Source organism: Juglans microcarpa x Juglans regia, chromosome 5D (genome assembly GCF_004785595.1).
Source record: "Juglans microcarpa x Juglans regia isolate MS1-56 chromosome 5D, Jm3101_v1.0, whole genome shotgun sequence".
Classification (NCBI taxonomy): Eukaryota; Viridiplantae; Streptophyta; class Magnoliopsida; order Fagales; family Juglandaceae; genus Juglans; species Juglans microcarpa x Juglans regia.
Genome location: NC_054602.1, coordinates 5062835 through 5080697, shown reverse-complemented (window position 1 = coordinate 5080697; position 17863 = coordinate 5062835). Strand labels below are relative to the sequence as shown.

Below are 17863 nucleotides of genomic sequence, written 5' to 3'. Positions count from 1 at the left end.
AAAGTGATGTTGGTATTTCAGGAATAATGAGAATTTTGGGTTTGAGGAATTAAAAAAAATAGATTATTTTAGAAGTCTTAGACTTGAATATCGAAATACAAAATTGATTGGAAATTTACGTGATTATCTTGTAGGTGAGGATTAATATTTGTTTGGCACTTTTGAGGAAATTTTTGAAAAGCTAAGAAGTTTAGGTAAGCGGGGTTCATATGCTAGATTTGCATAAAAAGAAATGAACTGGAGTTAGTTTGTAAAAATGTGCATATTGTTTTAAAAAGAAAAAGTGAAAAATAACCTCAGTATATGTTTTGCATTCACTCATGAGATACGTATAAAAGAGAAAAGAAATGTTTTTGACATGAAATATATAGACATGAGTAATATTTGACATGTTTCTGAAATTTACAAAAGAGCGAATATGATATCATTGAGATTTTTATACTGTGGTATGAAATGATTTAGATCTGTTTTTTATCAAATGGAAATGATATGAATATGTTTCGCACGTATCTTGATATGATATGGATATGATAAAACTTTGGCATACTTATATGTTCTGAATCTGATTCTGAATATGGTTCTGATATGATGATACTGGTTCACGTGATATGGTTGGTACCAACATGATATGATATGAGTGCACCCACTTTGGAAACAAAGTGGTCTTTTACGTGTTCTTTCCTGTGTGCACACTCGGGGCTCCGAGATTGGAAAAGGGGAAGTTTCACAACATGATACTGCCTGGTTTGGCCACCGGGGATAGCACAACCCTACTACGGGGGTTAAACATGGTATATGACATGATATGATATAATAAGATGAAGATGTGCAGTTACGTTATGCCAAAACGGTTTTTGAATACGAAATTGGTTTATAAGTATGAAAAGATCTTAAAAGTCACTCTGATTTTCCTGACAATACATTTTGAGATGTGCATAGGAAAATAAAATGATTTATTTCTGCATACCAAACTTTCTAAAATTGGCTCATGTTTACATACTAGTATATGTTATTTGCTTACTGAGTTGTAGATAACTCACCCCTTATCTTCTTATATTTTCAGATGACATTGATTGCCCAGCTGGGGGTCTGATTAGAAATTGGAGCTGGTCTAGATATGGATAGAAGGTCGAGTTCCATTATTAGAAAAAGGGTATCACTTGAGAAATTGAAGTATTTTGAGTCGTTTGGACCAATTGAGATTTAAAGATGTATCGTTCTGTTTCGTTGAGATTATGGAAAAATTTTGGACCCATTTGGTTTATGTTATTTATAATGATGACTTATGGAGTTTGTATTGTGGTTATTTGGATAATATGAGATTGTGTGCTATTTATAAAATCTTTGGAGTTTTAGGTGCTTGGAGAGACATGTTGGTAAGTGACATGTAGTAATTCTCCGACCCTTCCGGGTACGGGGCGTTACACTCATAGGCGCCACAACTATTTTTCGAGACTTTTATATATATATATATATATATATATATATGTCGGAGATAATGCATGTGTTGTTTTCTTAATGATAGGGATTGCATGCATGGATATGATATCTCATATAATAAGGAAAATAGTAAGTGATGTATGAGATCTTACATTATTTGAAAATGAGAAGTTCAGCTTACTCGATCTTTATAATTCGGTTTTATTGAGACTCCAATTGTATTATTGATTAGTTATTTTAAAGTATATATTCTGTGATTTGAATATTCCATTAGAGTGATATAATGGGTATTGAGAATTGATGAGTTTTAATTGGAACGGGCAATGAACTAGTACTACTATATATTAATAGAAGTTTCCCACAGAAAATTAAAAAATGTTCAAGATTCTATATATTGTCCTTTAATTACGTACGTACGTACCTCCTGAAAGAATTTTTTGGATGAGAATTTCAGAGAAGCAACTCCGAAAGATACAGAGTAATTAGAGGCCCATAGGCGAAAAATAAAATGTCGGTCGTACGTATACCTTCTGTGGTGACGGTTAAATGAAGAATGATCTTCAACCCAGAGCAGTTTATTACGTACGTCTTATTCCAAGTAGTGAGGAAGGTACGTAATTAACATTCATTTGCGCGGAATATATATAGAAAAAAAAAAGAAGATAGCAGGAAAAGTAAAAGCAACTGCTTGCTCGCATGCATCCATGCTTTGAAACTGCTAGCTTTGCTGACTATTGCGCGCGCGCTCGCATGCAAATAATTAATGCTGCCCCTGCAGTTTACCTAATTCCTTGCATCGGCCGGTCGAGCAAAGGCGACGAAGGTTCTTGGAACAGAGGAATGAATTAATGTACTGCATATATGCATTAATATTGATCTCACGTGATGATGATGTTCTTAATCCTTTCAGCTAGCTAGCAGGCAGCTAGAGCGGTACGTACGTACTGGCACTGAAATCTCCCGACATTTTCGGGATTAAAAGTGTATAGTAGGGTTAAAAAGTTTATTTTTCATAATATTTTTTATGCGAGTGAGCTCATGTCTAATTGTATATATATAGTTATTAGTTTTTATTTAACTCATCATTTGGGTACATACGTACGTACTATTATATGTTATATATATGCTCATATGTATTTGATTTTCAGATAAATACAAGTAGTATATATATATATATATGCGTGTTAATATGTATTAAGGTTCATTTTCTTCTCCAATAAACAAAAACAACTTATAATGGTAAGTAATAAAGTAGATCGATGTATGCATATATACATGGTAGTCTTCTTTTCGCTACTCTAGCTCATCGCATCATGAGTTAATTAACTATATGTACGATGAATAGGTTAGATCTCTTGGCCGCCTCTCAGACTGTGAATCATGAATTGGGTGCCAGAAATACGTACGTACGTACTTTAATTGTAGCTAGGAGGTCATTATTAATATTGTTATAAATATAATATGTGTCGAAAATGATCAATAGTACTCAGATTATGTACTGTAAGCCTAGAGAAGTAGTACCAGTACGTACAGGAAATTTACCTGAAAATTAAATCTTATACTCAATGCATGGAACATTACTGGATCGATTGGTCATGAGGTTGTGGTCACCAATTATATATAATAATCTTTTGTATATATAGAGTCAATTCAAATACTGTAAAAGAGCGTACAATTAATTTATAATATGTATACATATATATATATATATATAGGTTGACATATATGTACATGAAGACTATTTCATTAAAACAAGAGCATTACAAATTTTTTTTTATGAAGCCAAATATCAGGTGAAATAACATCGATCCGGGAATGACTCCCATGCACCAAACATGACTAAGAGCAGCATATTTTGCTAGTCTAGGTACAGTGCTCCTAATTCACTCCCCATGGCCCCAATGTGCTATACTTTGCAGCTCTTGAAATTCTTCGTCAAGTCTTTTTTCTCTTTTATAAGCTGGTTTCCTAGCAAATTAAAGCGAGTACCATGCATGACTCTTTTGTCTCTTTTGGCTTTCTTAATTTGTTTAATTTGAAACTTTCCTTTTAGTTTATGTACTTAAATTGTTTTATTTTTCGTATCAAGATTTATTTTTAAAAGGAAAACAATATATATATATATATATCATCCTTTCACCGCCAATATTATTAGGCATGTCGACAAATTATGCACGTACGTATAAGGGAATACACTTAGAATGAAGATGAAATATTCACACACCTTTCACTACGTATCAGTACAATATAAATACTATACAATTACAGAGATGAAAGAGATAATTACGCTATACAGCAAGCTAGCAGATAACTGGAAAATAATTACATTCCATACAAAATACAAGTGCTAGAATCATGGAGAATATTCTGGAGGATTTGTTTTGTCCGTTACACGCCCCTGCAAGATGGTGGTGTCATCAGTAATGCCGATCTTGGAGTGTAAAACTTGAAACTGTGATTGTGCAAGCGGTTTGGTGAGAGCATCTGCTAACTGATCATGCGTGGACACATGATTAACTGTAAGAAGGCCTTTGTTCACATAATCTCGGACAAAATGGAGATCAATAGCAATGTGTTTCATGCGACTGTGTTGCACTGGATTTACACTCAGTTGTGTAGCGCTTATGTTGTCACAGAAAATCTTTGGAGGCGTGGTCTGTTGAAGGTCCAGTTCTTTGAATAGTCCCATGAGCCATGCAATCTCTGTAGTGGTAGTGGCAAGAGCACGGTATTTCGCTTCAGTTGAGGATCAGGCCACTTCACGTCGCTTTTTGGTGCACCAGGAAATCGGGTTGCTGCCTAGGAAGACTACGTAGGCGCTGGTTGAAGTTCGATCATCTGCATTGCGCGCCCAGTCGGCATCAGAGTATGCAGAGACTTGCAGGTTGGGGGAGCAATGGAACTGCAACCCGAAGTTGATGGTCCCTTTCAAATAACGTAGTAGTCATTTGAGTGCAGTCCAGTGTATTTGTGTCGGTCTGTGCATGAACTGAGCTATGCATGAACTGAGCTAGCTTATTCACCGGATAGGCCACATCAGGTCTGGTGAGAGTGAGGTATTGGAGAGCACCAATGATCTGTCGATAGATGGTGCTGTCCACTACTGGAGTGCCATCGTTGAGTTTGAGATTTTCTGAGGTTAAGAGTGGCGTCTGGACAGCTTTAGCTTCATCAAGATGATGCTTGGTTAATATATCCCGAATGTATTTTTGCTGAGTAAGAAATAACCCATGTGCATTGGGAATGACTTCAACACCAAGAAAATAATTGAGAGAACCAAGATCTTTAAGTGAAAATTTTTTACCAAGCTAATGAATAACCTGTTGATCAAACACAGAAGAGTTGCTCGTTAATATGAGATCATTAACATAGACCAATAAGTATGCCTGTACCGAGTCTTTGTTGTAGATAAATAGACAGTGGTCGGCTTTGGACTGAGAGAAACCCATCTGACTGAGGTAAGTGCTGAGTGTTGTGTACCATGCACGGGGAGCCTGTTTTAACCCATATAAAGATTAACGGAGCTTGCAAATGTGTGATGGAAACTGAGGATCAACAAAGCCAACAGGTTGTTTCACGTAAACATCTTCGATGAGGGTACCGTGAAGAAATGCATTATTAACATCAAGCTGCCGTAGGGACTATCCCTTGGTTAAAGCATGTGAAAGAATTACCCGTATTGTGGCGAGTTTAACCAAGGGAGAGAATGTCTCTTTATAATCGAGCCCATATTGTTGATAAAAACCTTTAGCCACGAGGCGGGCTTTATAGTGATCAATACTACCATCAGGTTTGCGTTTGACTCGAAAGATCCACTTGCATCCAACAAGCTTAATGTGAGTGGAGGAGGGAACTAATTCCCATGTGCCGTGGCGGAGCAAAGCTGTGAATTCTTCACTCATGGCCTGGCGCCATTGAGGATCTTTGAGAGCCTGAGTGACGTTTTAAGGCTTTATAGATTCTGGAAGTGGATGCTTGGTTGCCATGTAAAACTGCTTGGGCTTGTGAATGTCATTCATGGCTCTAGTTGTCTTGCTGTGGGTTTTGCCAGAGAGTGGAGCAACAGAAATAATAGTGTGCTCACTTCTGGTGACCGAAGGTAGAGGCGCAACTGCAGCTTCTGGAGGACTTTGTGATACGGGCCTGGGAGCGTGATTTGCAAATGAGTGGGCAGGTTTCGAGTGTGAAGCTTGAGGTTCTGTGGGGTAGAGCAGTTGTAGAGAGGGTTGTGTGTGTGTCTCGGTTTGGGTGGGAAGGTTTGTAGCTGTAGGTTGAGTGTGAAAAGGAAATTGATTTTCAATAAATTGTACATGCCGAGACACATAGGTTCTATTAGTGTTAATATTGAGGCACTTATACGCATGTTAAGATGTAGAGTACCCAATAAAAACACAAGGTGAAGATTTGGGTTCAAGTTTGTGAGAATTGTATGGTTTTAGCCATGAAAAACACAAGCAACCGAAGGTGCGTAATTTGAGATAATTTGGCGATGTGCCAAATAATTTCTCAAAGGGAGATTTATTGTGTAAAATTGGAGTGGGGAGCCGATTCATAAGGTATACAGCTGTTTGAAAAGCAAGATGCCAATATTTTGTGGGCATATGCGATTGAGTGAGTAAAGTCATGCCTATTTCTACTATTTGACGATGTCGTCGTTCGGAGATGCCATTTAATTGAGGAGTGTGAGGAGGAGTGGTAAGGTGGCTGATGCCATTGAAGGCGAGATATGAACAAAGTTTAACATATTCACCTCCATTGTCCGTGTATATATTTTTTATGAGGCAGCCAAATTGTTTTTCTAAAAGAGAGCGAAATTAGGGAAAAATAGTTGACACATCGGATTTATTGTGCATGGGAAAGAACCAACAATATCTTGTGAAATGGTTGATAAAAATGACATAGTATCGATGGCCTTCAATAGATGAGATTTGCGTGGGACCCCAGACATCGGAAAAAATATATTCAAGTGGTGATTTGTTATTAATACTGCTAATACCAAAAGTAAGTTGATGACTTTTATTAGAATGACAAGAAGAACAAGCTGAGAGTGGACGTAAAGTATAAACAAGTAAATGAAATTTGGAAATAACATGAGAGACAATTTTATTGCTTGGATGGCCAAGTCGATTGTGCCAAATAGATCCAGTTGTACGCTCACCAATATTGGCAACAATGGATTTGAAGGTGTTGGATGGTGGAGGAAGTGGATAGACCCCGTTTTCACATCGTCCTCGAAGAAGTGTCGCCCTCGTTGTCCGATCCTTCACAAGATAAAAAGTTGGGTGAAATTCAAGCAACACATTATTTTGTTTTGTGAAATGATGCACAGAAACCAAAATTTTATGTATGGCAGGGACACATAAAGTATCATGCATTTTAAAAATGCGATTAGGCGATTTAAAAGTTAACGAGCCAATGTGCGTAACCGGTAAACCTGTACTATCACCAATAACAACTTCATCAATTCCATCATACTCAGAGTTGATGGTTAAGTTGGAAAAATCCGAGGTGATGTGATGAGAAGCTCCATAATCAACAAGCCATGTGGAGGAGTGAGTTGGATTCGTGCCAACACAATTGGCAGCAGCAGTCTTGGGTTGAACAGAGTGTTTGGGGCAGAATTGAGTTGAGTGACCAACTTCACCACATAACTGACATTTGCCTTTGTATTTGGATCGAGATCCATTGGGTTTATTGTGTTGCGCAGGTCGAGATGAGTCGGAACGACGATCATTGGTGTAGGTTTTATTCCATGCACGACGGTTGGTGGGATTTGCAGTTGCAACAATTTGCTGAGTTGCCTGGTTGAGTCGCTGTAGATAGGCTTCGTGGGATGTCAGAAGATCATGCAATTCTTCAAATGTGAGAGGAGTCTCACGTGTGCGGATAGGGGCGACCAGATCACGATAGTCTGGACCAAGTCCACGAAGAACATGAAGAGTGATGTCGTCAGAGGACAGGGGAGTATCGATGATGGCCAGTTCATCGATGGTGGTCTTGACATCTTGAAGATAAGCAGTAATCAGCCGATCACCTCGTTGAAGAAGAGTGAGGTGCTCTTTGAGTTGTATCACGCGGGATCGAGACTTGTTGGCAAACAAGCGGTTGAGTCGAATCCAAGCATCGCGGGAGGTCTTGACTAAGGCGATGAGTGGCGTGATAGAGTCAGCAACAGAGGCAAGTATGCCATTGAGAAGGAGTTGGTCTTGCCGAAACCAGTTGGAGTAGGCAACAATAGCTGCATTTTCAGCAGGAGGAGTAGGCTTAGGGGGACATGGATGAGTGCCATCTAGGAATCCCATGAGATCATAATCAAGAAATAAAGAGGAAAGGGTTGCACTCCATGAGGAAAAATTGGGACCAGTTAATTTCTGGGGTAGTTGTTCTACAGCGTTGATGGAGATTGGAGTTTGTGTGGGAGTGTTTGCAGGGGAAGCCATAGAAAACAGAGGTTGTCTCGCTAGAAAGTGAGGCTCTTGATACCATATAAGGGAATACACTCAGAATGAAGATGAAATATTCACGCACCTTTCATTACGTATTAGTATAATATATATGCTATACAATTACAGAGATGAAGGAGATAATTACGCTATATAGCAAGCTGGCAGATAATTGGAAAATAATTACATTCCATACAAAATACAAGTGCTAGAACCATGGAAAATATTCTGGAGGATTTGTTTCATCCGTTACAGTACGTACGTACGTAATGATGGAGGGAATTAGTTGAAATTTTAAAATTGTTAAAGGATGGAACTAATCTTTTTTAATTTAATATTAGACGAAATTCCTTGGTGCATGCATTGAATTTCAAGAATAAAAAATATAGTTCAGCCTATGACATGAACACATTAATATTGCTTTAATTTAATTTAATTTAATTATTGCAATTGAAACGAAATTCAGTTAAGTGTGGAGTTTAAAATCTGCTCACAAACTTTTGTTGCTAATTATTTTTGTTATGCACGCGATGCATGGCCCACAAATAAAGGACAATTACTGATCATGTCCTGCTTTGGTCGCCGTTTCGCCCGACCTTCGAGTGAGATTTCGTTCCGCTTTATCAGATCAAGACAGATCATCCATGGCCCATGCCGTAGTACTTCATGTTGACCTCGACCGAGTCAAAGACCACGTTTTCTCTGAATGATTCTGCAGTTCATACATACTTCTCTGAATTCTCATGATCATACGTGAAGAGGAAAATAAATAAATAAATAAATCCTGATCACTATGCTGGAACCGCAATATTATTATAATCGTCTACAATATATGCAGAATATATAAATTCTAAAAATTAAAATGAGTCTCTGATTCTAGCTACTATATATATATATATATTATATATATATATGTATGCTGTGCTATAGTTAATTACAAAAACCCATTTTAATTTCATTTGCCACACCACATGAGTGCAAGTACCTTAATGTACGCAAATTAAATTATATTTTCTTTTTTATTATACATAAGTACTACTCGATACGTATGATAATTAATTATTTGAGATAAGTTTTTGAGTACGTACCTTTCACGACTGAATTCGCTCGGCAAAGGCAACAAAAGATATATGAAAAGATCAGGCATGAAGTGGCTGCAGATTAATTAGGTAAAAAGTTTTTTTTTTTTAAAATTAATCTCGCCGCAATTAGCAAGAGGACATGGCAAAAAGTGGTTACCCAATACCCACTAATTAATTAATTTCCCGATTCAGAAAACCATGCAAAAAGGAAACGAGTGACCGTTTCAGCGATCCTTTAAAGTTAATAACATATTAATTAGCGTGTTTGAAGGTTTAAACTGTTCCAAATAAGCCTAGAGCGTCAAAACATTCAAACGTACTGTTTACTCTATTTTTTGCTTTCCTGAATACCGTGTAGTTTCTTCACAGTCCAATCAAAATATGGAATTCTCCCACCTTGAAAATCAAACTCAGATTTTGGTCCTTAATCAAAAGGCCAGCCCCTCAATACTATATATATATATATATATATATATATACACACACACATATACCCAAGCTTCACAGGTCTATATCTCTTATTAGATATAAACTACAATTACTACAAACAAAAGGCCGGAACTAAAAGCATTAACATATATTGCAAGATCGATCAGTACTTTGATCATCTTTTGAGTCTTGAAACACAAGAATTCCGATACCTTATTGAAGAAGCCATGCAGCGTTCACTAGCCTTGTCCAAGAGCTATGTTCGTCCCTGGAATCAAATCCAAAAACTGCCACGCAGCTCACACGAGGTGTTCATAAGCCACCGGGGGATAGATACGAGGAGAAACCTTGCCGGGTTACTTTACGACCACCTTTTCAGGCTGAGGCTCAGGCCTTTCCTCGACTGTCGAAACTTGAAACCTGGGGACAGGTTGTTCGAAAAGATTGATACTGCTGTTCGAGACTGTAAGGTTGGTGTTGCAGTGTTCTCGCCCAGGTATTGTGAGTCCTATTTTTGTCTACGAGAACTGGCTCGTATGATGGAATACAAGAAAAGAGTCATTCCCATTTTTTGTGACGTCAAACCGTCGCAGCTTCGATTTGAGGATAATGGATCTCCCATCCCTGAGAAGGAGATCGAGGGATTCAGAATGGCACTTGAAGAAGCTAAATTTACAGTTGGACTTACCTTTGATTCGTCAAAAGGGTACGTAATCTTTCATAATCTCTACTACTTTTTAAATCAGTGAACGTGTATTTCGCATATTTTGTTATTTGGTTGATGTAATACCTCTAACTATCTTGTTCTTTTTTCGGTTTTCAGGAATTGGTCAGAGTTCCTAGAAAGTGCCTCAGATGCAATCATAGAGAATTTGATCGAGGTAGACCGGGAAGGATTGGAGATCAAGAGTCCTAAACAACGTGTGCTGAAGTGCAACTCACTTCTAATAACAAAATGAGCAATTGATGATCAAGAGATCGATTCTCATTATCAGCAAATCATGGGATCGATCAAAGCAATTAACTATCCTGTCGATAGAAAACTAAACTAAAAATCAAAATATAACATTAAAATTGCTTAATATTGTTGATTTTTTGTCCCCATTTTGTAACATCTTATTATAGATATGCGTTCAAAAAGGTTTGTAATTAGGTTTGCGTGCCATTAAAACAGGCTATAAGGGTCGAAGAACACAAAAATTTGCGTATCAATGCTGATGATCAATGAGGTTATAAGTTGACATGTGCAAGTATAAAGTACTTCTGACAATAAAGAAGCTGAATGAAGTAGTTTCTGTAATTATTTGTATTCCAAGTTGTAAATTCATGTATTAATGTGTAATCAAACCTTTTACACGTACGATTCATTTACAGTACTGTGTGCACATCCTTGTAGACCTTTTAATTTGTGACAAACCCAAGTTAATTTCTAAGGATCGTTAAATTATTTTTCGCTTTTTTTCGCTCATGTTTTGACAAAATATATATACTGCAATTGAATAAGACGATCTCTCTCCAAATTAGGCACCTTTACAACTTAACTAGTGTGGGCTAAAAATGGAAACCGCGCTCTTTCCAAGCTCCGTGAGCTTATGCGAAATCTTTCCTCCATTGCCTAGCCTGTAGCATCGTTAAGAGGTTCATTAATACCTTATATATATGATAATGATCAGGCTCATGATACCTATAGTTTGATACTTTATTGTTATCAAACTCGATGTTGCCTTATGTTTTTGTTCTAGCCATGGAAGTAATTGATCTCCGGCCTTTTGAAACATATCATGACATGAACGAGCTGTAAAAATTCCAATCACGATGTCATAAGGGAAAGATCATCTCTCATCTCAAATTTGCGGACTGCATATAATCTGCAGTTCTGCATATTGTCTGCAAAGGAAAATTCAATTGCGTGTCTCTCATTCTTGAGTGCTTACAGAAGTCTAGTTTTATGTCGGGTTTAGTCCCCATGTAGTACCGAGAAAAGTTGCGTACATCATGTTAATAATTAGTACTTGTGGCATTAATTTGTAGTGAAGTGATCTATATATTGAAGTCTTAATTAAGAAGAAGGAATGTTGCATGCATGCATTTTGGTGGAACCGAATTAATTATAATTCACGTGGGGAGAGAGGGTGATCGATCAAGAGCTAGCTGGACGAGTGATCTTCAGCTTTTGTATTATATCCTATATATATATATATGCACGCATGGTGCAACTTGCAAAAACTAATCTCTTTGCCTCGACCCAGGTAGATGTAATTTTTGGATTAATTATGGGTACTAATCTCAGTCGTAGTAGTACTTGAGCTAAGGTAGCATGCTGGCCGGGGAATTAATCTATGTCTATCAGAGAAGGAATTAATTAGGTATTTTGGGCATAGAGGGGTTTAGCGAGTTCGAATTGAGCGAGCAGCCATAGTACTACTGAATTAAGCACAACTACTGGATTAAGCACCTCTATGCAGCGTGCAACAACGGCCAGCAGTCTATAGCTATATATTTGGTTTATATGCATGGGTTAATATTGATCTAGAATTTATTAGAGCCGGTCGATCGCAGCTTTTGCACTCTTATTCGTACTTTTGCGGAATGGAAGAAAAACGGCCTCATTTAAGATGAAAATCATTATTTACAACGAAAATAAACTTATTTTGACTTAAAATAATCATTTTTACAAAAAATAATTGACTATAATTAAACAGTTTTAACTACGTACGTACTAATTACTGCTCTAGCTAATTATTCACTGCTTTCGTTGTTTTATTTTTGAGACATGATCTGAATGCTCTACCCTATATATTCTCTAACAAATTTTACTTTTCCACAAAAGAATCATAAAATATTATTGTTGTAGAGTACTGTAATATTGTTGGTGAAGTACGAGAGATATTCACACGGCGTGATCCGTGCTTGAAATATTTTATTCATGCTTTTGTTTTCCATGGAATCTCTGATGAATCATTATCTATATATATATATATAGGAAGGTAGGTAGGTATGTATGTATTGAGCACTGCCGACGTACTGGGTCATCCTGTTCACCGTAGGTCCTTGTTAGCTACAAGGTAATTATTCTCATGATATTGGACATGCAGATTGAACGAAATTGAACATGTTACATGATGAACACATGCTGCATGCAGTGCTTTTCATACATCTCAGCAAGTCAAGCATTGAGAAGTAATTTCATAAAATCTAAGATATATCAATATTACTTCAAAACTCAATGGCATCAGTACGCGCGCACGCCACTCGAATTGAAGTTACTCTAAATGTATTGAGAAGTAGTTTGTAACTTTCCATTGATATATATACGCACACAATATTGCATGATGCTATTTCCTTTCTTTTCTCAACAAAATTAATTAATGAGCCTCATGTTCTGTTACAACCAGCTTGTATCTAATTAATAGTTGAACGTGATTATGCTCAGTTTAGGGGCATATCCCAAGAGATCGATGGAAACTTCCATCAGCATTTCCGTGGATATTCTGGGAAGTATGCATGGAAAATATGAACAGAGCTAGACACACACCCCTATAAACTCGATTTGAAATTCAACACAAAATATAGAATCTTTTTATTTGTTTGGAAACACGTCAATACCAATAGCTAGAGCTAGCTTCTTGGAGAAGCCATGCAACGTTCACCAGCTAATTTGTCCAAGAACTTTGCTCGTAAATTCCTTAATCCCGGCGGTCGGAACCCAATCCGAACAATACTAAGCCCATCATGCGCTGTGTTCTTAAACCACCGGGGAGATGATACGAGGAAAACTCTTGCTGGGTTGCTCTACGACCACCTTTTCAGGTTGAGGCTTAGGCCTTTCCTCGACAGTCGAAACATGAAACCTGGGGACAAACTGTTCGACCAGATCGATATCGCTATCCGAAATTGTAAGGTTGGCGTTGCTTTGTTCTCGCCCCGATATTGTGAGTCCAAGTTTTGTCTCTATGAATTGGCTCTGATCATGGAATCCAAGAAAAGAGTTATACCCATATTTTGGGACGTAAAACCATCCCAGCTATTGGTGAAGGACAATGGAACTTGTTCGGTGGAGGAGCTTCAGAGATTCAGCTTGGCACTCGAAGAAGCTAAATATACCGTAGGACTTGCTTTCGATTCATCAACAGGGTACGTACTAATTTCCAATTTTCCTATAATTCCTTGTTATATTGTTTTGATTGGTACTATTTTTAATTGATGAACAAATCTTTCACACATGAAATATATACTAGTGTTGTAAATATTATTCTTACTTAAAAATAAATTAATAATACATATTTCTAATGTTGCTTTTATTTTTGGCCTGATTTCAGGGATTGGTCAGAGTTCCTAAGAAGGGCTTCCCATGCAATCATAGAGAATTTACTCGAGGTAGGTGGGGATCAACGATATTGGGAGAAGAATTTTAAAAATCAAGCACTCGGCCAAGAGTTGAAGTTTAATCCACTTTTCATACCACAAAAACTAAATCAAGATCTCATCGATAAATATAACTAAACTTTGTATCTATGATCAAGAAATTAATCAATAATATTAATGGTTCACGACTAAATTCGATTATCAAATTCATGTAAAAATATATCTTGTTCATGTGAATATATAATATGTGTATATAAAAGATCATATTGTACATGATCATTTTAGGCTATTGTATCTTTCACGTGGATTATCATGCATCGGGGTGGCGCCACGAGTTCTTCCCTTTTTTGATCTTATTCTTTATTTTCTGTACGTAAAACTATCAATGCTGATCATAGGGACAGTAAAGTTGATATGTACGTACAATTAATGTATATAACAACAATAAAGTCATGGGATATTGGATTTTGTTTTTTTTTTTGTATATATTTGCCAAGGTGTAAATTTATTTGGTGGTAGATGTAACGTAGGCCTGCGACTTGTCCAACCAGCACTGTTTTTGAACCCGACCTGTCCGAATACTCAAGACAAAGCAACCCGACCTATAATATGCGAGTCGGGTAGGGTCGGGTCTAAAATTACTAAAGATATTCGCACAACAGCGAATTCGATTTACTGACTTCTAAGAAAACTTTCTCAATTCTTCAGTCACAACAAAACGAAAACCCTAAATTCCTCAGAAGAAAAAAAAAACCCCGACAAAGTCCGACGCCATCACAACGCCATTCACATCAAATACTTCAACGAAGTTTTGTGCATGAGCTTGAATGAAGAGCTTGGCTTATTATATTGGAGTCCATCAATGCCCATGAAGATGTCGTAAATGCTGTCGTCGCGGGCTTTGATGCCTTTGTGTTCACAGGCTTAGTGGATGGAACTGTCAAGGTATGGCGAAGGGAGCTACAGAACCAAGCACTTCTTGGTTCGGGTTTTGTTGAAACAGGAAAATGTGGTGACCACATTAGCTGTAAACAAATCATCGGCCGTTGTATAATGCGGATCCTTAGATGCGCTGGTGAAATTCTGGGAACGCGAGAAAAGGCAGAGTGAGAGCCGAACAAGGGTGTTTTTATTTTGAAGCCTTTTGAAGAAAAGGCAACAGTCACCTGAGTTGGGGAAGGGCAGATGAGATCTACGTAAAATCTTACCTGATCAATGGTCATCCGAAGTTGGTTGCAGATGAAACGACAGGTGATTCACAATCATTGGTGACCAACAGGGGCGACTTGGCTGCTAGGGTTTGTGTCTAAAGATTGAACATTAAAGTGTTTTTTTATTTTATTTTTTTTAATAAGAGTCGGGTCTGCCCTTTATTTATCAGGTTCAACCCGACGTTGATGCAAAACAGTCTTCTATTGGACGGATCTGATCGGGTCAGATGGGTTGAAGGGTCCAACGGGTATTTTGCACAGGCCTGATGTAATGATCAATTAGCACTCGTAAACACATGCATTATTGTACATGTCCATATTCTTGGAGATTATTTATAAGAAACCCAAGCTTCTATAGAAAGTAGTAACTGGCGCTAAATTCATTTTTTTCCCTCTTTAGTTTCAGCTCTAGCTGGCTCGTTATCTTATAAAAAATGGAAGGCATCGAATTATATTTTCCTAGCAATGCTATAGGCAATGGAGGAAAGCTTAATTACTCAAGTCAATTATTTGAATATATATCATAAACAATATCGAGGTGGTTTGGTTGAAATTAAGGCGCAGCTACGTAGAACCTACCGGACTATTGTCCATGAATTTACAAATAATCATAATTAATTATAAGCAAAGAAATTTAAACGTTACAACCTTTGACCTCGGTGAATATAAAATTTCCTTTCAAATATAGAAAATATTTAAGCATATATATATATATATATATATATATATATATATCGATCCTACGACGGGAAGAATGGTACAAATAAAAATGGAGATCCCTTGTGTCCTTAAATGCAGTTTCCATTAATGTAGAGTTTTTATATTGAGTAATATTACATATAGTCATGCAGTGCGCAAGTATCGTACAGTCGCTTTGAAAAAGAGTAAGATCTACTATTAAAAAATTAATTTCTTTTTATGTGAGTATTGTATTTATTCATTTTTGTTAAAGTGATTATATGTCATTTGTATATTCACGACTGCAACTACTATTTTTCTTTTATATTTTTTTAATAGAATTAAAAAAAGAAGAAGAATAATAATAAAATAGGATTCATTCGTACGGCTTTTGCATGCTTATTTTACATATATACATGTATATATACATACAAATCGAGATGCATGCATATGCAATTCATCCATCGTGAAGGAGATCCAAAATTCAAATACAGGTATTAAATTAAATAAAAGGTTTAAACTCAGGCCAGCCAACAATTAACGTCTGTCCACCGACCATCTGATCCATGCATCCATGCATGCATGCACGAGCGCGATAAAGGAGGAAAGTCGAATCAGCCGCCCACCAAAACTACAGTAAAGATCAAAAGATCAAAAGGAGCTTGAAGAAAGATCTGCGCTTCTAACCTTTTGATTGAAGCCAAAGAAACCCCTTTTTTTTTTTTTTTTTCCCTCCTGTCTTTTCCAGAATTCGATCGGTCAATTAAAATAGTCGTACCAACTCAGTCGCGATTTCGTCAACCCTACTAAATCCGAGTACTCGGAGCTATAGCTTTGCTTTGTCAAAGTTCGTTTTGAAATATTTTTCTATTCTACTTTCTCTGTCTCGTGACTCTCATCTTTTCCTCTCCGGCCGGATGGTCATTTTTGCCTACACCTAATTAATTTTCTCTCTTTCAAACCTAGCTTAATTACTATTAGACCTAGCTCTAGCTAGCTAGCATCTCTTCTCGTGTTCCTCGTATATATTATTAATTTCTTACGACTACTCTCTTTCGGTCCAGTCGGCTTTACCAGTTTAGCATGTTTTAGGGGTCCGAATCATGTCAGAGCATTCTCAATCTATTAGTCAAAATTAAAGAATATTTTTACGTAATAGAAATTTGTTTTTTAACTATTCTATTCATATAAATTTTTATATTATTATAATTATTTTTTTAATTATATAATAATAAAATAATATAAGATAAATTTAATTATGACTATTCACATCAAATCTTTACATTAGATTATTTATTTATTTATTATATAGTAATGATTAATTAATAATTTCATAAATATTTAATATTTTTAATTTTTAATTTATTTTATTTTATCATATTTTACTATTCTAATTATTATATATTAATTAATTATTATATTCTAATTAAATTAATATATCACTAACTCAAATTAATATATCAATGCATGAACCCATCCTCCCAACATATAAATTCGTGAACACGAATTCAAAATATGTGATAGAAAGAAAAGAAGAGAGAAATAATTTATAAAATATGTATTTTGTGTATATACAGTAACTTTTAAATTTGAAAATTCTTTTAAAAGTAATTGTAGTCAAATTCTAATTATTTAGAATTTGACTAATCCACTTTGAACATATTTTGTGCTTTGATAGTTAAATACTTAATAGATTTAAATTTTAACTAATCTTACTTGTTTATTTTTTTTAGCAATTTTTCAGGGAATAGAAAGCCCAATGCATGCAGTACTTGACAGGGCCAGAGATTCGACCGGCCCATATCATTACCCTAACCAACTGGAAAGTGCTATTAGGCCCAATCTTTATTCAATTTTAGTAGTCCGTGACGGCTTAAGGAGGGAGCGATTTGGATGATAAAATGATTTTATTTGAAAATTAAAATTTTAAAAAAATATTATTAAAATATTTTTTTAATAAAAATATTATTTTAAAATTTTAAAATAGTTAAATTATTTATTATATTTTATGTAAAATTTAAAAAAATTATAATAATAAGATAAGATAAGATAAGATAAGATAAATTAAACGAATTTCTCACTCCAAACTACTACTAATTCTCGTATTAACTCTCAATTACGTCTTCATATAATAAAATTACTTTTTTATATATAAAAAATTGATATACTTCGCATTTACGCATTGAACACTCGAGTAAGGTTATGTACTTGCTTG

General features: G+C 36.1%; 2 protein-coding genes across 2 annotated transcripts; both read left to right on the top strand.

The window, feature by feature from the left end:
• The first annotated feature begins 9471 nt into the window (after positions 1-9471).
• On the top strand, positions 9472-10310 carry LOC121264785 (TIR-only protein-like). Its single transcript, XM_041168085.1, has 2 exons — positions 9472-10104; positions 10218-10310. Exons 1-2 carry the CDS (start codon positions 9622-9624, stop codon positions 10308-10310), a joined length of 576 nt encoding a protein of 191 aa, XP_041024019.1. The 5' UTR covers positions 9472-9621.
• Positions 10311-12988: 2678 nt separating this feature from the next.
• Positions 12989-14086, top strand: LOC121266555 (TIR-only protein-like). Its single transcript, XM_041170421.1, has 2 exons — positions 12989-13528; positions 13714-14086. Exons 1-2 carry the CDS (start codon positions 13032-13034, stop codon positions 13895-13897), a joined length of 681 nt encoding a protein of 226 aa, XP_041026355.1. The 5' UTR covers positions 12989-13031; the 3' UTR covers positions 13898-14086.
• Positions 14087-17863: the final 3777 nt, after the last annotated feature.